We start from the raw sequence: 24,059 nt of genomic DNA on the forward strand, positions 1-24,059 counted from the left end.
CCGTGAGCCATGGCCGCTGAGCCTGCGCGTCCGGAGCCTGTGCTCCGCAACGGGAGAGGCCACAACAGTGAGAGGCCCGAGTACCGAAAAAAAAAAAAAAAAGGATTTTGTATCCCAATTGCGATGGTTACATAAATCTATATATGTGTTAAAATTCACAGAACTATAAATCAAAAGAAAAAAGACAATTGCATGATATGATAATTACACATTAAAAAAATTAAATTCCAAAAGATTTTAGATAACTGCAAGTTTTGTGGGTACTCACAGTAGTCCAGGCTTCCCTCCAAAAGCTAGTGCATAGGCGGAAGTAACTTTCAGAGTCAGGGATAGTGTGATTCTCCTGTTGACCCTTTGTTGGCCCACATCTAGAATCCTGTGCTGTTAGAGTCCTTTCTGTATGAGGGTTTCGGATGAACTAGAGAAAGTGCTGAATTGTGAGAAGTCTAGAAGGTTAAGGACCTGGAGGAAAGTGGACATGGTGGCCATTTCAGATGTTTGAACGGTTCGGGTCACGGGGCAGCAACAGGAGTCACTTGGGAAGAGAACCATTTTATAAAGAAGCATGCAGTATAATTGGCCGTCCAAAATGAAAGGAAGTTAGAAGCTTCTAGTTATAGGACAGGGCTAGATGTCTATTTGCCCTGGGCGTTGTAATGAAAATTCCTAAATTGGGTGAGGCAAGTGAGATAACCTAAATATTCCACCATAGGTGGAGCTTCTTTTAGGCTTAAATCCTTTTTGTTTGCTGCTTACACTTTACATTGGGTCTAAAACTGATTCTGTTATCCTTCCTAAAGTCAAATAACTTTATTAATTTTTGGACTTTGGAAGAGTTGAGGTAAGTCATGAGGTATTGCTATTAAATTTCAGTAAACCTCATAGCATGGTGTAATTCTCCCTTTAAGATTGCTAGATGAAATTTCAGACAGTGAATTTAACTTTCCCTGTCCAAGTTGTCAGGAAAACAGTGCAATAGTGCATTTTAGATAGTTTTATCATACGAGTATCTTTTGAATGCTGCATTGTACCAGACGCCGCGGTAGGCACTGTGGGAAATCAGAGGGTTTTTTGTTAATTGTTTTTGTAAGACATGGTTTCTGCACTCAAGCAACTTAAAATAATTGTCTATAGGTAACTCTACAGGGTAGTAAGGAGTTACGGATTGACTGTCAGCCTTATTAATAAGGACAAAGTTAGGAAAGCTATTTCAGGAGTTAAAGGCTGTGTATTGAGGGTCCCAATGGTGTCTTGAGACATTGTCTGTACCCTGGTTTTGTGGTTTAAGTATTACTGTGATCTTTTACTTGGTTTAAAATTAACCACATTTTACAAAAAAAGTTTGATTGAACATGCAATGATATATAAAAGTAATTCATCCTTAAATATAATTTGGAAAATGAAAAAGACAGTGAAAAATATTTCCTCAACTTACCTACCCCAGAACACTGTTATTTAAAATTTAATGTATCTCAGTCATCTTTTTTTACATAGAGTTTTGTTCTTTTTTATTTTGAAATTATTATACTGAATATACAGTGTTTTTCTGATTTTTCATTTGCCATTCTAATAGACATTTTACAATGTTTTTGAAAACTATGATTCTAAATGGTAGTGTAATATTCTATGTAGTAGAAGCATCACTGTTAACTTTCCTTTTTCCTTTTTTTAAATTTTAAATGGATATTTATACATGCCGTATTTTTTGATATTTAAGATTATTTCAGTGGGATGATTTCTAGAATAGACTTGTCAGGTGAGTGGCTATGGATATTTTTAAGAATATATATTATATGTTATATATGTATAATGTGCACATATATATTATATAACTGTATTATGTATAATACACATGTACATATATAAATCTCCAGCTTATATCTCAGGCAGAACATATTAATTTATATTCCCTTCAGTAATGTGTTTTACTTGCACCTATGCTGTATAGAAAATAATATATAGTTATTTCAATTTGAATTTTTTTGTGACAAATGAGGTGGAATGTTTTTATTTTTTGATATTTAAGATTATTTCAGTGGGATGATTTCTAGAATAGACTTGTCAGGTGAGTGGCTATGGATATTTTTAAGAATATATATTATATGTTATATATGTATAATGTGCACATATATATTATATAACTGTATTATGTATAATACACATGTACATATATAAATCTCCAGCTTATATCTCAGGCAGAACATATTAATTTATATTCCCTTCAGTAATGTGTTTTACTTGCACCTATGCTGTATAGAAAATAATATATAGTTATTTCAATTTGAATTTTTTTGTTACAAATGAGGTTGAATGTTTTCCCCGTTATGTTTATCAATGAATCTTCATCCTCTATGTATCCTTTCATGCCTTTTGCTCATTTATTTTATTGATATCTGTGTCCATTGGGCTGCAAATAACAGAAAACCCAAAGGTGTATTTTTCTGATGCCACAGCAAGTCTGTGCCTAGGCAGATCAGGGCTGGAGTCAGGGCTTCTGCCAGGGACACCAGACTCTGCCTTCTTCTCTCAACTGTCCTGAGGGTGTGCTGCTTTCTCATGCTTATTGCTTTCTCATTGCATTGTGGGTGATATATCTTCAGGCCTCAGGTCCGTGTTGCAGCAAGAAAGAAGTGAAAGACCCTGCTAGCCAAATCTGTCCCTGTCCATCAGGAAAGGACGGAGCTTTCTGAGAAGCTCCACTCAGAAGTCTGATTATGGCCAGTATTGTCTCTAACTCAAGCTGGCAAATCAGAAGTAGAAGGTGGTGTTTGGGTCCGTTACCCACAGTGTCTGCTACAGTGTCTGGATGTTTTTACTATTTATCCCACTTTTTAAAAGGTATCAAATTTGTCATCTTTGTGTTAGTACGTATTTTCCGACCTCTTTGCTATTTTTTGTAAGTTTTTAATTTTAATTGTTCATTTACTCATGTTTGCTATCATTTCGTTTATGGTATTTTACCACTTTAAAACAGGGACTTCCCTGGTGGTCCAGTGGTTAAGGCTCGGAGCTCCCAATGCAAGGGGCATGGGTTTGATCCCTGGTCGGGGAACTAAGATCCCAAAAAATAAAAAAATAAAACCCAAACTCCTCATCCTCCAGCGTGGGTGTTGCACACTGATTCTCTGGGAAGCAAAATCTGAGATGGAGGTTTGCGTGGTGTGATGAGTGAACGTGGCCTGTTTGGTACTAGTTTCTTTTGGAGTTAGTTGAAGTGGACTTCGTAGTCCATTATGTCTCAGTTTTGGAAAAATGAATGTTCTTGGTTGTATTGGTCCCTGTTAGATCAAGCTTATTGTGTTAGTAAAATATATATCACTGCTTGTTTCCTATCTGTTGACTAGTATGTGTCTAAAGCAGGTGTGTCCTTATTGTGACTGAATTTCTTCTCTAATCAGTTTTTACTTTATACATCTCAAGGCGATGTCATCGTGAGTCAGAGATTTCTGGCCGCTCTCTCTCCTGGGAGGGTTTCTTTTACCAATGTAAAATCTCTCTCTTTATCCCAATATTTTCTACCTTGAGTTCTATTTTTTCTGCTGTTAATGCTATTAATATTAGCAGCCCAACTTTATTTTGGTTATCTGCATAGCACATATTTTAGTCTTTTTATTTTCAAGCTTACCATGTATTTTGTTTAATGTGTGCCTTTTGTGCACAGTACGTATCTGGATATTTTTCTCCCTGGGTCCCATCTCTCTTTTTCTATTTTGAGACTGAATCATTGATATTTAGATTACTTGGGCTTGGGTCTGTCATCTTATTTGATGTTTTCTATTTACCATACTTGAATTTTTTTTTCCCTGTTGGATTGTGGTTTTAAAGTTATGCTTTGTTTTTGTCCTTGTGGTAGTTGCCCTAATAATTTTTTTTTAAATTTTATGTATGTATTTATTTATGGCTGTGTTGGGTCCTCGTTGCTGCGCGTGGTCTTTCCCTAGTTGCAATGAGCGGGGGCCACTCTTCATTGCAGTGCATGGGCCTCTCGCTGCGGTGGCCTCTCTTGTTGCAGAGCACGAGCTTTAGGCGTGCGGGCTTCAGCAGTTGGGGCACGTGGGCTCTAGAGCACAGGCTCAGTAGATGTGGCACACGGGCTTAGTTGCTCCACGGCATGTGGGATCCTCCCGGACCAGGGTTCGAACCCGTGTCCCCTGCATTGGCAGGCGGATTCTCAACCACTGTGCCACCAGGGAAGCCTGCCCTAATAACTTAAATGCATGTTCTTTATATTTCTTGTACAGAAGTCTAGCATTACTCAATATTCACATCCCCGCCCAGCATCCCCTGGAAGTTATTTTCCTTTTGTAATTTCACAGTATTTCTGTCTTACTGCATCCTTCATAGTAGTTCTCAATCTGATCCTTCAGTTTAGGTATACCTGAACGTACCTGCTACAGGTATGTTTTCCTTGACAGCTACAGTATCTCCCACCACAGCTGCCCATCTGCCTTCTATTAGGGATCTTCCCAGGATCTGGTCCCCTGAGAGTTCCCCACCTGTAAGTCTGCTTGTGTATTTCTTTTCTTTCTTTCTTTTTTTAAATTTCATTATCTTTTCTGTACTGTCATTGGATTAGGCTGGGCCTGATTTAGAGCAGAGATAGAAGTTTTAGGACACCACCAGGGAAGATTTTTCTGCTCTTTCTTTATCTTCTATTTAAAATAAGGTCAAATAATATTTAGCTATTACTCATACCAGTTTCAGCTATCTGTTGCCTTTTTTTTTTCCTGAGCAGTTTTGGGAAGATAGGCAGAAGTTTTGTCTTCAGGCTAAAGACAAAGCTATAGGTCACTACTTAAAAATAAGAGTTGTTTGTCCACTTATATTACTTCCCCTGCACAAACACTTAGTATTTTCAAGGAGTAATAGGAAAACAACAAGCCCACATGATGTCTGATTAGAGGTTTCTCAGAGGCGCTTTGCAACAGTATGTGCACCTTATTTTCAGTGAAGGGCACCCACAGATAAGTCCTTAAAAGCAGTAGATACTAGTTACAATTTATGGAAGCCCAGCTGGAGATTATGAAACAGAGGACCTGGGAAAAACAGACCAAACCAGAATCAGCTGAGGCAAATTGTGAAGGATGACTAGGAAGGAAAGGGTTGACCAGGTGGATGAGAGAGCGAGGGCATTCTGGGGACCCGGTTCAGCATAGTCAAAGACATGGCAGAGCAACAAGTAGGGGAGGATAGAGGGATTCTGAAAGGCTAGACAGGTAGGGGATGACCTGATGTAAACACTACTGTATTTCACCATTGTATTGTATTGTATTTCACCATTAAGTTGTAGGCTTTAGGTTGGAAATACTTCGTTTAAAACTTGATGGTCCTTTTCTATTCATGTTGTTTCCAGAAGCTTTTTAAAGTAAGGAATGGTGTCGAATCCAGAGGTAACTCTTTTGATGTCTCTTGATTTGCCCGTTGTCGAATTCTGTTAAACTTGGAGTTTGTACTTACAGAATCGTTCTTTTCTCGTACCTGTAGAACAGGCTTTGATATCATGGTTACAGTTACATCTGCTTTGGAATCATTGATGAGAAAGAGCTGTTACATAAAGAGAAATCACCTGGCCCTGCAGTGCTTCTACTTTTGGAATTAAAAGTTGCCTTTTAAATACATTTCTTCCCTTAGACTTCTGTGAATGTTAAATTGCCGCTTAATATGATGTCAAGAAATAATTTGGAGGCATCTAGCTGTAAAATGACAGAGCCATTTAATTTTGAGAAAAATGAAAGCAAGCTTCCACCACGTGAGTCTTTAAGAAGTCCCGGAGGATATCCTAACCATCCTAATTTCAGGTTGAAAAGCCCAGAGAATGGAAATAAAAAGAAAAATTTTTTGCTTTGTGAGCAGACCAAACAGTATCTGGCTAGTCAGGAAGACAATTCAGTATCTTCAGATTCTAATGGCATCAGTGGAGAAGTGGCTGGATCCAAAGGAGACAGGAAGATGCTGCCAACAGGTGAGTAAAACCTGTAGGCTTAATACTACTTGATTCTGATGGTTTCTTTGACTTATCGAAAGTATGTGTAACTATACACCAGTGAGCTATTAACAGAACAGCCAAATGGCTAACTTACAGGCTTTGCATATACATATTAATTTAGAAGGAAAAACCAGATGCCAAGTAGCTACCTTTGGCTACATTAATCACAGAAGGATTCCTGAGGAGAAAGTGTCTACAGACAAGCGTCCCTCCTCCCCATCCGCCCCAATCCAGAGATATACTGGGAATGTAGAAAGGAAACACTCTGGCTTTTTATGGATGTTCTAAAGTTGGCCATATTCTAAAAATACTGTGCAGATTTTATGCACGTAATAGCTCACAAAAAATATGTCTAAGACATTAACTTGTTTCATTTGATTTTTTAAAAAATCATTCCTTTAGTCTTAATTCTAAAAATCTGCTTTTTAAGGAGACTGGGGCCTGGTGGAATTTAGCCTCTGTGAATGTGTATGAGATATGATCTTTAAATATTATGGTGATGTAGTTCTCAGAGTATGGCCCTTGGGCCTCTGGAGTCACATCTATTTTCCTAATAATATTAAAACATTATTTGCTCTTTTTCACTGTGCTGACTTTATGTTGGTGGTGCAAAATCAAAGGTGAGTAGACTCTGGCACCTTGTTAACTTGCCTTTAGCAGGGGTACCAGCCTGGGCTAGTGGTCATTGTTTTTCATTTTCATGCCCTTGCAGTTAAGACAAAACAAGCCAGAAGTGTCAGTTTTACTTAAGAATGCCCTTGATAAAGCAGTACAAATTTATTAATAAGTCTTGAGCCTTGTGTACAGGTATTTTTAGTGTTTTGTTTAACAATATGGGAATTACTCCTAACTTTTGCTGCTTACTGAAGTATGAAAAGCATGTGTGTGATTGAGTTGTGAGCTGAATGGAAACTTTTTTTCTTGGGACATCATTTTTAATTGAAAAGAATGACACACTGTGGTCATTTGGGCTTAGATATCTGGGAGTCATTTTCTCAAAAATGGACAAAGTGAGCCTGTCATTTCAAAGAAAACAGCTGACAGTATTTTGTTGCTAATGATAAAGTGCAAGCTTTCAAGCAAAAATGAGAATTTCAGGAAATGTGTATCTGCCACTCTGAGCTTGACAGCTTCCCAATACTTAAAAGACGTTTCTGGTGAGATGCATGGGGATATTAACACATAAGGTTTTTCGGTACTATCTTATGAAATGTGTCAACATTTGGAAGATCTGCATAACTCAGGAGTTTCTCAATCTTTTCCTGAAGACCAATGCGTGATGCTCTGTAGTCCTGCATGGGTAAAAATCCATTTAAAGTGCAAGATAAATCAATGAATTCTAATATAACAGTATGAAAAGTTTATTGATAACGGTTTTAGATTCCACATTGCAACTAACCCTTAAACTACCACTTGAGTTTTGGTGTGAATTAAAGGAGAATATCCCCAGTTACTTGAGAAGGCCATAAAATACTACTCCTGTTTGCAACCACGTATGTGTGTGAGGCCAGATTTACTTCACAATTAAAGCAACATACCATAACAAATTGGATTCAAAAGCAGATATGAGAATCCAACTATCATTGGTTAAGCCAGACATTAAAGAGATGTGCAAAAATGTAAAACAGTGCCACTCTTCCCACAATTTTTTTTTTTTTTTTGCTTTGGAAAATAGTTTTTAAAAAACCATGTCAACATGTAATGCATTTATTATTTTTAAGTAAATATATTTAAATGTTTAGTTTTAATTTCAAATACTAGTATTTGGAATTTCTAATACTTAGTTTTAATTTCTAGTAATGCTAAATATTGATAGTTACAAGCCATGTAAACAAAAGCTCTTTGAGGTCCTCAGTAATTTCTAAGAGTGTAGATGAGTCTGGAGTTCAAAAAGCTTGGTAACTGTGGCCTTCGTGAATGGAGGAAAGTTCACAGTGAGGTATATAGTAGTCAAGGAAATTTCAAACAAATCCTTTTTTTTCATTAGGAAAAGTAGGATGTTACTTATTTATAGTGTAGCTCTAAGGTTATTATGGTATAACTTTATTATTTGAATGTTATAATTATGTTATTGTACATTTTCAGGAATAAAGTAATATTTGACTTTTATTAGGCATTATGTTTTACATCCCAGGTAACTCCGTGTCACCATTAAATGTTGGAAATAATTCACCACCCAAAGAAGTCAATAGTGTAAGTTATTTATTTTTTTTCTATTTTATGTTTTTAGATAAAAGATTCTAAACATGTTTTTATATTGTGTTAATGAAGAATTACTCAATTTGCGGGTATTGTTCAAGGTGAGACTGTCTTATCTCCAGCCTAGTATCTTTTTAAAAATAAAATTCAAGTTTTTCTATTTAGGTAATTATAGATTGACATACAGTTGGAAGAAATAATAGAGATTCTTTGTAGCCTTTACCCAGTTGTTTCCTGTGGTAACAAGCTGAAGAGCTATAGTATAATACTACAATCAGGCTATTGACATAATACAGGCAAGATACAGAACATTTCCATCACTCGAAGGATCCCTTCTGCACTTTTTTATGGTCACACCCACTTCTCTCCTGCTCCTACCCCCTTCTTAATCCCTGGCAACCATTAATCTAATCCATATTTCCAAAATGTTGTCATTTCAAGGATGTTATATAAATGAAATCATAGAGTATGTACCTTTTGGGATTGGATTTTTTTCATTCAGCGTAATTCTCTGGAGATTCACCTAGATTGCTGTATACTTCAATGTCTTTTTATTGCTGAGTAGTATTCTGTGGCTTATTTAAACATTCTCCCATTGAAATACATCTGGATTGTTCCCAGTTTCTGGCTATTATAACTAAAACTGCTGTAAACATTCATGTGTAAGGTTTTATGTGAACATGAGTTTTTTGTTTTTGTTTTTGCTCTAGGATAAATGCCCAGGAGTGCATTTTTGGGTCATATAATAGTTGCATATTTAGTTTTTTAAGAAACTGCCAAAGTGTTTTCCAGAGTGGCTATACCATTTTACATTCCCATTGAGAATGTATGAGTGATCCAGATTCTCTGCACCCGGCATCCTCACCAGCATTTGGTGGTGGTAGTGTTTTTAGTTTCCCTATTGTCACATTTGTGTAGTGATAGCTCATTGTGATTTTGTTTGACTAATGGCTAATGATAAACATCTTTTCATGTGCTTATTTGCCATCTGTGTATCCTTTTTGGTGAAATGTTCTCCATGTCTTTGTCCATTTTCTAATTTGGATTGTTTATTTTTTTACTGCCAAGTTTTGAAAGTTCTTTATATATTACAGGTTCTAGTGTTTTGTCAAATATGTGATTTACAAATATTTTCTCCCAGTTTCTGGCTTGTCTTTTTATTCTCTTAACAAGATGTTTAGCAGAGCAAAAGTTTTTAGCTAGGTCCTGGTCAATTTTTCCTTTTATGGATTATACTTTTGGTGTCACGTCTAAGAACTTTTTGCTGCCTTAGATGCAGAAAGCTTTGGGTGTTTTTCCCCAAAAGTTTGTAGTTTTATGTTTAAATTTGTGGTCCATTTTGAGTTAATTATAAGTTGTGAGACAGGTTGAGTTTAATTTTTTTTTGGCTAGGAATGTCCAATTGCTCCAGCACCATTTGTTGAAAATGTTATCTTTCCTCCACTGAATTGCTTTTGCACTTTTGTCAGAAATTAGCTGGGCTAATTTGTGTGAGTCTATTCTGGATTCTCTTTTCTTTTCCGCTGATCTATGGGTCTTTCCCTCCACCAATACCACACAGTACTGGAGCTACGATGGTCAGTCTTGAAGTTGGGTACAGTGATTCCTCCCACTTTCCGTTTCTTTTTTCAAAATCATTTAATCTAGTTTCCTTCCTTTCCGGTATACATTTTAGAACAATCTTGTTTGCATCTACAAAAAAGCTTGCTGGAATTTTGATAGGAATTGTATTAAGCCTGTATATCAATTTGAAAATTGTTGACATCTTTGCTGTGGTGTATCTTCCAGTTAACACAATCTGTCTCCCAATTTATTTAGATATTCTTTTATTTCTTTCACTTTGTGGTTTGCAGCGTACCAGCTGTGCACGTTTTGTTAGATTTACACCTAAGTATTGTTTTTTGAGTGATTGTCAGTGCTGTTATATATTTTATTTCCATGTGTCCTCACGTTCATTGCTAATATATAAAGATATGGTTGATTTCACATGTTTATCTTGTATCCTGTGACCTTCCAGGAGTCACTTATTCTAGGAATATTTTTGTAGACTGCTTGCAATTTTCTACATAGACGATTATATCATCTGCCAATAAAAGACAGTTTTATTTCTCCCTTTTAAAAAATATGGTTTGGGCTTCCCTGGTGGCGCAGTGGTTGGGAGTCCGCCTGCCAGTGCAGTGGACGCGGGTTCGTGCCCCGGTCCGGGAAGATCCCACATGCCGCGGAGCGGCTGGGCCCGTGAGCCATGGCCACTGGGCCTGCGCGTCCGGAGCCTGTGCTCCGCAACGGGAGAGGCCACAACAGTGAGAGGCCCGCGTACCGGGAAAAAATAAATAAATAAAATAAATAAATAAAAAATATGGTTTTACTTTCCCTTTCTTGCTTTATTGCACTGACTAGAACTTCTAGCATTATGTTAAGAGTGGTGACAGTGGATATATTTGTTTCCAAATCTAGGGGGAAAGCACTGAGTCTTTTCACTCTTGAGTATAATGTTAGCTGTAGAATTTTTGCAGACGATCTTTATCAAGTTGATGAAGTTTTCTCTATTCCTTCTTTTCTGAGAGTTTATATCATGAATAGGTATTGAAGTTTTTAAGATGCTTTTACTTTATCCATTGATATTGTTGTGATTTTTTTCCTCCTTTAGCCTGTTAGTTTGGTGGATTGCATTGATACATATTTTTTAATTTAACCCTCCCGTTGCGGAGTACAGGCTCTGGACGCGCAGGCTCAGCGGCCGTGGCTCATGGGCCTAGCCGCTTCGCGGCATGTGGGATCTTCCCAGACTGAGGCACAAACCTGTGTCCCCTGCATCGGCAGGCGGACTCTCAGCCACTGTGCCACCAGGGAAGCCCCCTTGATGAGGAATTTTTACATCCATTTTCATGAGAGAGCTTGGTCTGTGATTTTCTCTTTTTTATTGTCTTTGTATAGTTTGGGTATCAAGGTAATATTAGTTTTCTGGAATAGAGATTGTATAGAGTTGGTGTTAAATAATTCTTCTTTAAACATTTGGTAGTATTCTCCGGTGGTAAAAACCATATGGGCTTGAGGATTTATTTTTTGGGAGTTTCAAAATTATGATTCAGTTTCCTTAATATTTATAAGGCTATTCAAATTATCTATTTCATATTGTGATAATTTGTGATTTTTCAGGAATTGGTCCATTTTGCTTACATTGTGAAGTCTACATAGAGTTGTTCGAAGTATTCCATTATCATTTTTATATTTTCATGGTCTGTAGTAATATATCCCTTATTTCATTCCTGATATCGGTAATTTCTGCCTCCTCTGATTTCTTCATTGTTAGTCTTGCTAGAGATTTATCAATTTTGTTCATCTTTTCAAAGGACCAGGTCTTGTTTCACTGATTTTTTTCCTCCAAGTTTTTATTTTTAATTTCATTGATTTCTGCTTTTATCTTTATCGTTTCCTTCCTCTGCTTGCTTTGGGCATGTTTTGTTCTTATTGTTTAGGTTCTTGAGATGAGAACTTAACATTATTAACTTGAGACTTTTCCTCTTTTCTAGTATGTGTCTTTAGAGCTATAAATTTCTGTCTTGGTGATACTTTGTGTCCCACAAATTTGATATGTTGTATTTTTATTTTCTTTTAGTTCAGTGTATTTTTAAAACATTTCCCTGAGACATCGTCTTTGATTCATGCGTTATTTAGAAGTGTATTGTCTAGTTTCCAAATGTTTGGAGATTATCCGTTCTCATTCTGTTACTGATTTCTAATGTAAGTCCGTTGTGGTTGAATAACACCGTCTGTATGATTTAAATTCTTTTAAATTTGTTGAAGTTTGTTCTATGGCCCAGGATGTTCTTGGCTGGACAAGGGTGGGAGTTCAGCTTCCCAGCATCCTTAACTGCTCCCCGCCCCACCCCATATCCTCTCTACTTAACATGAGGTGGAGGGAGGATTGGAGGTGGAAGGGTTTGGAGACACTCCACTCATTACTATTGAATGGTGGTGGAAAATCCTGACTGTCCACTAGGTTTCCTCTTAACACCACCCCAGTGGTGCTGGTAGTTGGGGGGCATGGGGGACACTCTTTACTGCCAGGCAGAAGTCCATGCACCCCATGCAGTCTCCACAGGGAGACCCCACAAGGATGAAGTGCTGGCTCCCTACTCTGTTGGCCTTCTCTGATACCACCCAAGTGGGAGAGGGGGGCACTTCACTATAGCGTGGTGAAGGTGGAGGTCTAGGCTCCCCAGTCTACCTTTGCTGGTGGGATGGGGCCACAGTTTTTTCTGCGGCAACTGTCTGGAGTAGAGCAGTTACTGATAAAGTTTTTCTGTCTTGCTGGGCCATCCCTTTCCTGGTCTTTTGGCTAGAGAGAGCAAGCGAGCAGGCTTTTTGTTGGGGCTTTTTTTTGTCTGTGCCTTTGGGTGTTTCTGACTTCTCCAGTACCGCATCTGGGATATATGAGGCAGAATAAAAACTCCGGGGACTCACTGCCATGTCCTTCTCTGGGTGCCAAGTTCCTAGCCTGTCTGCTGCCTTCCTTCAGTGTCACTGTACGTTTATTTTATGTATAAGTCCAAGGTTTTTAGTTGTACTTAATGGTAGGAGTAAGGGAAAGTACATCTATCTTGTCTTCTCGGCAGAGGAAATCCCAAATCTAATATTTAACAAACAAAACATTACCAAGTTTTAATATTGCTATTCTCTTTTCTTGATAGAAGACTAGCAATAATGTGCCTCCTGCAAAATCAAAAAAAGTACACAAGTTGGTTGAGAGTTCCTTGTCCATACATAATCCGGCACTCTTCAGCTCATTAGGACCTCCTCTTCGGTCAACAACTTGCCATCGCTGCGGTCTGTTTGGTAAGCATATTGCTCTCAGATGCCTGTTGGATTATTCCTTTACACATTTGAAAAATATTTTTATTATGTAAAACATTAAATATAAACAGAAGAGTATATATAAATCATATACCCATTTCCCAGCTTCAACAGCTGCCAACATCCTACCATTCTTATTCATCCATGCTTCTTTACTTGATTATTTTTTATACTTTTTTTGAGATAAAACATACTTGCACTGAAAGGCACAAACTCATAGCCCAATCAAGATGAAGAATACTTCCATCTTCTCAGAAAGTTCCCTCATGTCCCTTCCCAGTCACTGTACCCCCCAGAGGCAACCACTGTTGTTGTTTCACCATAAATTAATTTTACCAGTTACAGAATTTCTTGTAAATGGAATCATACAGTATAGACTCTGTGTGAAGCTTTTCCTGTTCAGAAAATATTTGAGTTTAATCCATGTTTTTGCATGTACGTTAATTTTTTTGTTCGTTGGTGAGTAGCATTTCATTGCATGATATCACAAGGTGTATATCTGTCCTGTTGAACATTTCGCTTGTGTCCAGCTTTTGGTTATTATGAATAGAGCTCTGTACACATTTTTGCATAAGTCTTTGTGTGGACGTACGTTCTCGTTTCTTTTGGGTACAAACCTAGGGGTAGGATTGCTGAGTCAAAAGGTAAGTGTATGCTTAACTTTATAAGAAAAAGCCAAACCGTTTTCCAAAGTAAAGAAAAAGCCAAACCATTTTCCAAAGTAGTTGTCCCATTTTGTATTCCCGCTGGGAGTGAGTTCTGGTTGCTCCATATCTTTGTCAACATTTGGTGTTTGCAGTCCTTTTAATTTTAGCCCTTCTCATGGATGTGTAGTGGTATCTCCCTGTGGTTTTAATTTTCATGTCCCTCATGATCAATGATCTTGAGCAGTTTTCCTGTGCTCACTGGCTATTTGGATATTTCGCTCCAGACCGGGGCGCAAACCCGGCCCCCCTGCATCGGCAGGCGGACGCGCAACCACTGCGCCACCAGGGAAGCCCCTGTCTTGTTCTTTTTAAATGGCACGAGGTGAACCTCATCAGACTCTGCTTGCACACGTCTGTTTTCACCACCTTGGATTTTCTGTTCCCTTTGATTGTTCCTTTTATATCGTGTGTTCTGGGTTCTGCTTTAGGAAAGTCAGTTGTGTTTCCAGTCTGTCTGATAACAACCAGGGTTCTTGGCCTTCCCCAATCAATAGAAATTGATCAGAGGCCAGACAAGAAATTCAGGCAAGGCTTTATTGGGGCAGCAGGGGGGGAGTGAGAACAAACAGCAGGTTCTCTTGCTTGCTCACTCCCTGAGAGGGGGGTGAGCTTGTTGCTTATATGTGTCCCTCATGATCAATGATCTTGAGCAGTTTTCCTGTGCTCACTGGCTATTTGGATATTTCGCTTCTTTTTTCCAATTTCTTTTAGAGTGGAGGCATTTGAGGCCAGCCTGATTTCGTTGTTTCTTTATGTGTTTTTTGTTTTGTTTTTCAGATAACTTGTTTTCCTCTGCCTGGAAACTGATAGGATTTTTTTTTAAACTTCATTTCAAAAACTTCCTGGGTTTTTCTAGGTGTGATTCTCCTTGTTGGTTTTTGTCTTGTTCTTTTTAAATGGCACGAGGTGAACCTCATTAGACTCTGCTTGCACACGTCTGTTTTCACCACCTCGGATTTTCTGTTCCCTTTATATCATGTGTTCTGGGTTCTGCTTTAGGAAAGTCAGTTGTGTTTCCAGTCTGTCTGATAACAACCAGGGTTCTTGGCCTTCCCCAATCAATAGAAATTGATCAGAGGCCAGACAAGAAATTCAGGCAAGGCTTTATTGGGGCAGCAGGGGGGGAGTGAGAACAAACAGCAGGTTCTCTTGCTTGCTCACTCCCTGAGAGGGGGGTGAGCTTGTTGCTTATATGGGGTGAGGGTAGGAGTGTGTCCAGGGGTCAGGCCGGCGGGGTGACTTTAGGCGGTTTGCCCACCTAAGATGGTATGGTGTGCAGGGGTCATGCGCAGTACCCTGCTTTTCCTCCCGACCTCCTGGTTTTGCTCCTGGCTCGTCAAAAGTGGCAGTTGGGTTTTTCTGGCCTCTTGGTATCTTTTGTCCAGAATTTGCCCCAACTGCACATGCACGCAGTTATCTTTAGTCCCATACAGTTTCTTTGTATTTTGTGGCTCGAGGAGAGGTGTGTCCAGGTGCAAGCACTGCGGCAAAGGGGCCCAGGTCGCAGACTGTCTCATGTCCTCCTTCTCTTTTTCATCTTGGCACTCCCCTTTCTCTGCAGTTCAAGGGAGCTTTATAAATTCAGTTTTAACACCTAATCATAAACAGCATAATCCTCTTCACATATTCTTCTTGATATGATTAATAGAATGACGTCTTTGAAGCGGTCTTGTTCTTGGCAACAAATATTTGCAATAAAACACTGGTGGTGTCATGGGCTGTGTTCTGTAGGGTCGCTGAGGTGCTCACAGTGCAAGCAGACGTACTACTGCTCTATCGTGTGCCAGAGAAGGGACTGGGCAGCCCACAGCATCGTGTGCAAACCTGTTCAGCAGAAGTAAGTGTGATTTTTTTTTACATTCATTAGAGAATATTTTAAAATACGGGTTGGGTTTTTTTTTTTTTTTTTTTTTTGTAGTATAAGGATCAGGTAAGCAAGCCATAACTATGTGAAAGTTGCTGCTTTTTAGTTTTTTATTTAAGTATAACATAAAGTATACAAATCTGAAGTGAACAGCTCTACAATTTTTGATCCCCAAAACTGTTTTAAGTAATGTAGGTATTATTTCCATTTTGCAGATAAGGAAACTGAGGCTTGGAGGTTGTGGCTATCTCCTTTTCATTAGGTGGCTTTTGGAAGAAGCACACCTGTGCACAGGGCAGACCCTTGCATAGCCAGCATGGGGTTGTTTTACTTTGTTACTACTGTGATTCTTTCTGGAAGAAGCTGTTTTGCTCTTTCTGGATTTTGTTGAGAATTTAACATTATTGTGGCCCTTACTCTTAATTGGTTCTGTGCTGTAAGTATTATAATTGGTTGCTTTATTTCAGTTTCCACAAACTTGAAGATAATAAATCACCTTTTGAAACAAAGAACATGGACGTGAAAAAAGAGGTATGATATACTTACTTTCTCTTTGCCTTTAGAGCAAATTTTTGACTCCCTTTATTTTGAAATAGGAGGACTTAAGCTAAATAAAATATTTATGACTTATTTCTCCATTTCACCAGTGTTGGTTTATTCCTGTTGAATAAATCTGTACACCCTAGTGATCGATTTGGTGAGCGCTGGGGGTCTATGAGAACTGTTTATGCCCAGCTTTTTTCCAAAAACGACTTGAGATGGCTGTGTCTCGCTGTAGGTGGACTACTGAGAAAGTCCTCTCTTTGTAGTCCCTGCGTGCACATGTTCTCTAGCTTTGTGTACTGGATTCTAATAGGGCCCTGTTATCTAAGGAGCACTTTTTCCTGTTAATACCTTTCTTCCATTTAGATAACTGTATGGGGTAAATCATTTGCAATCTGGAAAATATCAGTGATGTCCAACTCATTTTATAGATAAATTTTAGCTTTCTCTAGCTGGTTCTAGCTTCTACTTTCAAAAAAAAAATCCATTCCTATAAAAATGTTAACAAGTGAAAACTTAAAACACTACCGTCCCCACCCCCTTTTTTAAAAAATAAACTCAACATTGCCATCACTATCATGGCCTGATTCTTGGGTGATCCCAGTGCTATGCACACTGCCTGTGGACGGTACGTTATAGTGACTCTCGAAGACGTATGTTATTTCTCTAGACCCTCATTCAAACCTGGGAGTCAGGCTGTTTTGACCTCGGTTCTAGCAAATAGTGGGCCATGGTATCATTTATTTTATTTTGTTTTATTTATTTATTTTTGACTGCATTGGCTTTTTGTTGCTACACGTGGGCTTTCTCTAGTTGCGGCGATTGTGGGCTACTCTTTTTTTTTTTTTTTGGCGGTACGTGGGCCTCTCACTGTTGTAGCCTCTCCCGTTGTGGAGCACAGGCTCTGGACGCACAGGCTCAGCGGCCATGGCTCACAGGCCCAGCCGCTCCGCGGCACGTGGGATCTTCCCAAACCGGGGCACGAGCCCGCCCTGTGGGCTACTCTTGGTTGCGGTGCACGGGCTTCTCATTGTAGTGGCTTCTCTTGTTGCAGAGCATGGGCTCTAGATGCACGGGCTCAGTAGTTGTGGCTCACAGGCTCTAGAGCGCAGTCTCAGTAGTTGTGGCCCACGGGCTTAGTTGCTCTGCAGCAGGTGGGATCTTCCCAGACCAGGGATCAAACCTGTGTCCCCTGCATTGGCAGGCGGATTCCTAACCACTGAGCCACCAGGGAAGTCCGACCATGGTATCATTTAAACATGTCCTTGTAAGTAACTCACTTAATGTGTTTTTTCAAACCAGAGTGACTGTCCTCTTGGAGTTACTAAAGAAATAGCCATTTGTACTGATAAAATAATGTTTTCTGATTTGAGAAGCCTACAACTCAGGAAAACCATGGAAATAAAGGTATTTGTTGTTTAATTTCCATAGAGATCCAAAGAACTATAGATTTTTATTTCCTTGTTTCCTGTGTTTGAGTTTATAAGACAGCTCCAAAATACAACTGAAATTGATAAAGATTGCAAAAACTTGTCTACAGTACTTTTTGTATCTTGTTATAAAGCTTTACAAAATTAACATTTTCTCTGTTCTCAGCGAATTATTGCAACTTTTTTGTCTTTGAAAGGGTACAGTTACTGAATTCAAACACCCAGGTGACTTTTATGTGCAGTTACATTCTTCAGAAGTTTTAGAATACATGAACCAACTCTCTGCGAGCTTAAAGGAAACATATGCAAATAAGGCACATGAAGAAGATTATATTCCTGTAAAGGGGGAAGTTTGTGTTGCCAAGTACACAGTCGATCAGGTAACCCCTAATGAAATATTTAACAAGACATTTTAATTTACTTTGGTCCTATCAGCTTGACACCAGAGCTTTTAATGATTCATTAGATGGCTTGAGATGAGACTCTGGTCACACTGCTGTTTTTCTTCCTCAGTCAGGAGTCCACGTCTGTTTGCTTACTTCCTCCCTGCCTGAGGCCTCTCCAGCTCTGCATGTAGGCTCCTCAGTTGCTGGGTGTACAGAGTGATTGCTAGTCCTAGAGCTTGTGTTTATTTGTGTAGCTGAGGCATTAGTGGGTCACAGTCCGCTGGGCTAGAATAGCCTGGGAATTGTTGTGTATATTAAAGCATCTAAAATGGACCAATTTGGGGATTTCTGAGCCAGATTCTTAGGAAACTAAGGTAACTTGTTAATAGAGTATCTCAGAACAGTAACTTTTCCTTTGCATGTTCTGTAGATTGAGAGTTTTTAAACCTAAGATTGTGAAATGCTGCTTTGAAGCAGAATACCGTTATATTTCACTTTCAGACCTGGAACAGAGTAATAATACAAGACGTTGATGTGCTGCAGAAGAAGGCACAAGTCTTATATATTGATTATGGAAATGAAGAAATGATTCCAGTAAACAGAATTCACCAAATAAACAGAAAAATTGACTTGTTTCCTCCTTGTGTAAGTCTCTCTTACTTTCTGAATTCCTAATAGCATCCCAAAGGAGCTGTTTTTAATGTTTTGATGGACACAATATTTGCGTGTTTGTTGCCATGGTTATTATGAGAAAGGACCTATTGGTGTATCTTTCACTATGTGGAGAAACAATCATGGACTTTCTTGGCTCCATTTTATTAGGCATTACTTAGTTAAGTACTGCCTCAGGTAAGAAACTTAGCATTTTTAGGGACATCTTATCAATCTGCTCTTTAAAAACAATCATTTTTATATTTATTACATTATTTGGAAGCGACTTGAATTTATGTATAATTGAGGGATAATAACCATCCTTTGATGAATTTCTCAGGCTTCAAGTCCCAAAAGGAAAAGCATTGTGGATAGAATATCAAGAGAGACAAATAATTATTCATAAAATTGTTTATCGGATTAGTACTTGAAGATTTTTGATGAATATTCAGCATGAAATACATTGTCTTTTAAAAAATCTTTGCATAATTAATTAGAAAAAAGTCACTTTCAAATACTAATTTTTAGTAACTTGTGTAAAATCTTTCAGGCCATAAAATGCTTTGTGGCCAATGTTATCCCAGCAGAGGGGAATTGGAGAAATGATTGTATCAAAACTATTAAATCACTGTTAATGGAGCAGTACTGCTCTGTAAAGATTGTGGACATCTTAAAAGAGGAAGTGGTTTCCTTTGCTGTGGATGTTATGCTGACAAGTTCAGGTAAGATCTGATTCTTTCTTTTTAAATGGAGCACTTAATATGTTATTTAGTGCCCACCTGTTACTCAGAGAAGAAATAGAAACATGAAGTGAGACCAAGTAAGCCCCGCTCTGGAGTCATTCAAATTGTGACGGGAAATATGGCCTTGGCTCTGCTCTTGCAGTTGGCAGTTTATCAAAGACAAGGCACAAGTTTATAGAATTGGGTACATTAAAAGGCTAGATCTAGACTTGGTATGGGAAAACTCTAGTATCTTTTTAATATAACCATTATAATATTCCTGATTTCTACTCATTCACTGGGAGAATTCAGGAATTTTTCTGTGAATTTGTCCATCCTTACCATCAGTGCTTTTTCTTTGAACAACCTTCACAGAACTGCATTTGGTTAGCATTAAGCCCATAAGCACACAGTATTTAAGTTGTGGAAGTGGAAGCAGTTTGGAATCCTGTTCTTCCTTTATGGCTTTGTACATATTTAAAAAGTGACTTCTGACAGTGTGCTTATAATTGCCTCTTGGTTTCCAAGGTATTATTACTCTTCTACTGCTTGAGACCCATCATTGGTTGGGTACTTGGTAGAAAATTCAGTTAATCCTGTTGTGAAATTAATTATAAAATCTCTGTGTTTTGTTTCTTTGCTATGTATGTTCCATGTTATGACTTGAGCTTTTGGATACTGTTGGAGGGAACTTGAAGTTTATGTGGCTGCTGGTTGACACTTGTTTCAGCCATACTTTATGTCTGAGATGAGGTAGTCTTATGTCTTAAATTTATTTTATCTTATAAATGGTGATCCTTCTAGGCATGCCAGTGAGGTGGTAACTAAATCTTCCATGTTATTCATAATTTTTAAGTGAAATATTTTTATTAAATTTTTTGTTAAGTGATGATGGGGATTTTGACTCAATTTTTTTCTAATAAATTTATTTATTTTTATTTATTTTTGGCTGCATTGGGTCTTTGTTGCTGCAGGCGGGCTTCCTCTAGTTGCAGCGAGCGGGGGCTACTCTTCGTTGTGGTGCATGGGCTTCTCATTGCGGTGGCTTCTCGTTGCAGAGCACAGGCTCTAGGTGTGTGGGCTTCAGTAGTTGTGGCACATGGGCTCAGTAGTTGTGGCTTGTGGGCTCTAGAGCGCAGGCTCAGTAGTTGTGGTGCACGGGCTTAGTTGCTCCGCGACATGTGGGATCTTCCTGGACCAGGGCTCGAACCCATGTCCCCTGCATTGGCAGGCAGATTCTTAACCACTGCACCACCGAGGAAGCCCCTTGACTCGATTTTTAAAGCTGAAAATGAATAAACTATATTTTGCACACAGCAACTGAACTAGTAAGAAATATGCCAGTGTGCCAATAGCTATAATCTTTAAATCATGTGATTGATTCATTTCTTTTGTATTTATTCTTTTCCTCTAATGGTGTAATATCTCAATGGAAATATGTTCTCTTAATCACTTTTAGGAAAATTCTTAGACCATGTGCTTATAGAAATGGGGTATGGCTTGAAACCCAAGGGACAAAATTCTAAGAAGCAAAGTGTAGATTCAAGTGAGTATACAGATTAATATTGAACGGTGTAGTGATTTTAGTTATTGAAGAAGTTACTGTCTCTTGTCTGTATTCCTAGAGGACTGCCTATATGAAATCCCTGAAACATCAATCTTGGGTGAGACAACTCTGCTGAACAGTTCTCAGTAGTTTTTTTTGCCATCTGGAGGAGAAAACTCAATACTTACTGGTCTAAAAATTATCACGGTTGAAATCGTAAATGATGGTGGTGTCCTAGGGAGAGTGTAAAGTGAGAGAAGTGAACCTGAGCTTATAATACCAAGGGAGAAGCTGTGATGGGAGAGGTGGAAAGAGAACAGGGAAAATGTTGCCAGAATAACAGAAGAGTAAATGTTCTGGGAAGGAGTCATCAGCAATAATAAATGCTGCGAAGGGGTCCAGTGGAAGGAACAAAATCTCCCCAGCAGTGTCTGCTTCACTAAGGCACTGTAGAGGTGCCTTCAGGGAGCGTATTCTGTGGGCAGTATACGCCCACATAGAGAAGAGATTATAAAACAGTTGGTGGCGGAATCGCAGAGTGCCGTGGGGGCCCTGGGAAGGGCACTGACCCAGATTTGGAGGAAAGCCTTTCACAGTGACATCATACTGAGCAGGAAATACTCAAGTTGCTGGGAGATTTGGGAGTATGTTCTGGGAAAAAAGACCAGCGTGTATTAAGGCGTAGAGGTGTGAAAGAGCACAGTTAGACCTGAAAAACTGGAAAATTGGATTAATGAAACCAAAAAGGCTTATATTTCTGCTTTTTGATAAGGTGATCTTGAAGATGTCGGGAAAATCATAGCTGAAAACAAAATTGTTGTAGACAGAAGTGACCTAATCCCCAAAGTGTTGACTTTGAATGTAGGTGATGAGTTTTGCGGTGTGGTCGCCCACATTCAGACTCCAGAAGACTTCTTTTGTCAACAACTACAAAGTGGGCGTAAGTAAATCTTGATTTGTGCTATCAGTATAACATACATCAAGAGACTCAGTGTGCAGATATGCAGATAATGTGTAAACTTGTATTTCTTTAGTTTAAGATGTGATCTGTATCCACAGATAAGCTCGCTGAACTTCAGGCATCACTTAGCGCGTACTGCAGTCACGTGTCTCCACGCTCTGATTTTTATCCAACTATTGGTGATATCTGCTGTGCTCAGTTCTCTGGTAAGGAAAAGAGAGTATTATTGAATTTTTTACTTACAATTAAATACCAAGAAATGAAACAATCTTCGTTTTGCATTGGATGGCTGCATTTGAAATTTGAGTAGTGCACTAATTATGTTTTTTTTTGCGGTACGCGGGCCTCTCACTGCTGTGGCCTCTCCCGTTGCGGAGCACAGGCTCCGGACGCGCAGGCTCAGCGGCCATGGCTCACGGGCCCAGCCGCTCCGCCGCATGTGGGATCCTCCCGGACCAGGGCACGAACCCGCGTCCCCTGCATCGGCAGGCGGACTCTCAATCACTGTGCCACCAGGGAAGCCCCACCAATTATGTTTTAAAGTATATCCAATTAAACTGAATCAAAGTATGTAAGGGAGGAGGAGGACATGTAAATGCTGGGGGTGGTGGTGATGGAGGTTTTTATTTTATCAGCCCTTTAGTTCTGGAGACTGATACAGACATTTGTTTATATCAGTGTGGGAATGTGGAACCTCCCAGGGTCATGTCTTGGCCAGTTTTCTTTGGAACAGCAAGAGTGTCTGGAGGCACGTAGCTGTCGTGGCCCAGCCTCTGTAGCTGCACAGATGATGACCCTGTGATGACCGGGTTCAGTTCTCTGCTGAAGGGCGGGCCAGTGGCCTCACAGGCGGGGAGAGACAGGTAGGCCTCCGGTGAATCTGTGTCTTGGTTAGTGGAGTCTGGTTGACTCATACTGCCAGGTATTCTAAAATTGATCAAGACCTAATGGATTCACTCACATGACCAGGACATGTTCTCTTGTCCTAATGAGTTAACTGTCTACTAGAGGGATTAAGCATGTAAATAAATAATGACAGCATACGACATGAGTTACCTAGAAAGGGATGAATAAAGGTGACATTTCAGGAGTTGAAAGCTTCTGATAAGGAAATGTGTGCTGGCAGGTATGTTATTTTTTATAGTTCCCGTATTCTTAAAATATTGAAACCTAAAGTTAAGAGCATTAGAATTGAAATTAAACTAGTGAGTAGATCAGCGAATGTGTTTAGCTATAACTTACCTCAGTACAAAAACAATCCTTACTGGAACATTTAGGAAATACAGATGACTATTTTGCTATCTGTAATAAAATGAAATTGAATGTACCTGTGTTTATGAAATTGAGTATTCTTTTTTGTTATTTATAGATCCTGCATTATCAGTACATATCACAGAAGCCTGGCAATTGCATGAATTAGGGGGAAACTGCTTTTAAAAGCAAGAACATTAACGATCATATGCTTAGAAATTACTGTGTATGTAATGTGTTCCACTAGGAGCAGGAGCGTCTTTCCAGCGCAAAAGATTAGCTTCTACAACTTTTCATTCAAATGTACCATAATTTAACTAGTATCCAGTTATCAGAAGGATATTTCCAAGTTTTTGCTACTAGCAGTGTTCTTTTAACTACATTTTTCAACCTATCCAAGATCATTTCCTTAGGAAGAGGTACAAACTACTATGTATAAAATAAGTAAGCTATAGGGATGTATAGTACAGCACAGGGAATATAACCAATATTTTGTAATAACTTTAAGTGGAGCATAATCTATAATCTATAAAAATACTGAATCACTGCATTGTACACCTGAAACTAATACAGTATGGTAAATCAAGTATACTTCAATTAAAAATTAATGATCTTTTTTAAAAAACTAATTTTTGAAAAAAAGATCATTTCCTTGGGATAGGTTGCAAAACGTACTTACATTTGCAAAAATACTGCCTTAGGTGGAATGGAGGTGTCAGTGGGTATGCTTTTCATGTTTGTGATACATATTATGATTGTTCCCTAGAAAAGGTAGAACTAGTTTACACACCTACCAGAAACGTAGTAGGGAGTCAATTCCTTGACACGTTGGTGTACCAAATATTGGGTGGGCCAAAAGGTTCATTTGGTTTTTTTCCATAAGATGGCTCTAGTAGCACTTAGTTGTCTTTAACTTCACTCGAAACAATTTTGTTAGATTGTATGTGACAGCTGTC

General features: G+C 38.8%; 1 protein-coding gene across 2 annotated transcripts in view; it reads left to right on the top strand.

Moving 5' to 3' along the window:
- The first annotated feature begins 5,661 nt into the window (after positions 1-5,661).
- Positions 5,662-24,059, top strand: part of TDRD1 (tudor domain containing 1) — a 42,454-nt gene continuing 24,056 nt past the window's right edge. For both annotated transcript variants that reach the window (XM_055081088.1, XM_055081089.1), the window contains exons 1-12: positions 5,662-5,962; positions 8,121-8,179; positions 12,880-13,024; positions 15,481-15,586; positions 16,081-16,144; positions 17,459-17,563; positions 17,784-17,966; positions 18,474-18,617; positions 19,174-19,345; positions 20,805-20,891; positions 21,664-21,831; positions 21,951-22,058. In XM_055081088.1, the coding sequence (XP_054937063.1) occupies positions 5,662-5,962; positions 8,121-8,179; positions 12,880-13,024; positions 15,481-15,586; positions 16,081-16,144; positions 17,459-17,563; positions 17,784-17,966; positions 18,474-18,617; positions 19,174-19,345; positions 20,805-20,891; positions 21,664-21,831; positions 21,951-22,058 (1,642 nt within the window). The remainder of the gene's footprint in view (positions 5,963-8,120; positions 8,180-12,879; positions 13,025-15,480; positions 15,587-16,080; positions 16,145-17,458; positions 17,564-17,783; positions 17,967-18,473; positions 18,618-19,173; positions 19,346-20,804; positions 20,892-21,663; positions 21,832-21,950; positions 22,059-24,059) is intronic.

The sequence above is a fragment of the Physeter macrocephalus genome, chromosome 20 (assembly GCF_002837175.3).
Source record: "Physeter macrocephalus isolate SW-GA chromosome 20, ASM283717v5, whole genome shotgun sequence".
NCBI classification, from domain to species: Eukaryota; Metazoa; Chordata; class Mammalia; order Artiodactyla; family Physeteridae; genus Physeter; species Physeter macrocephalus.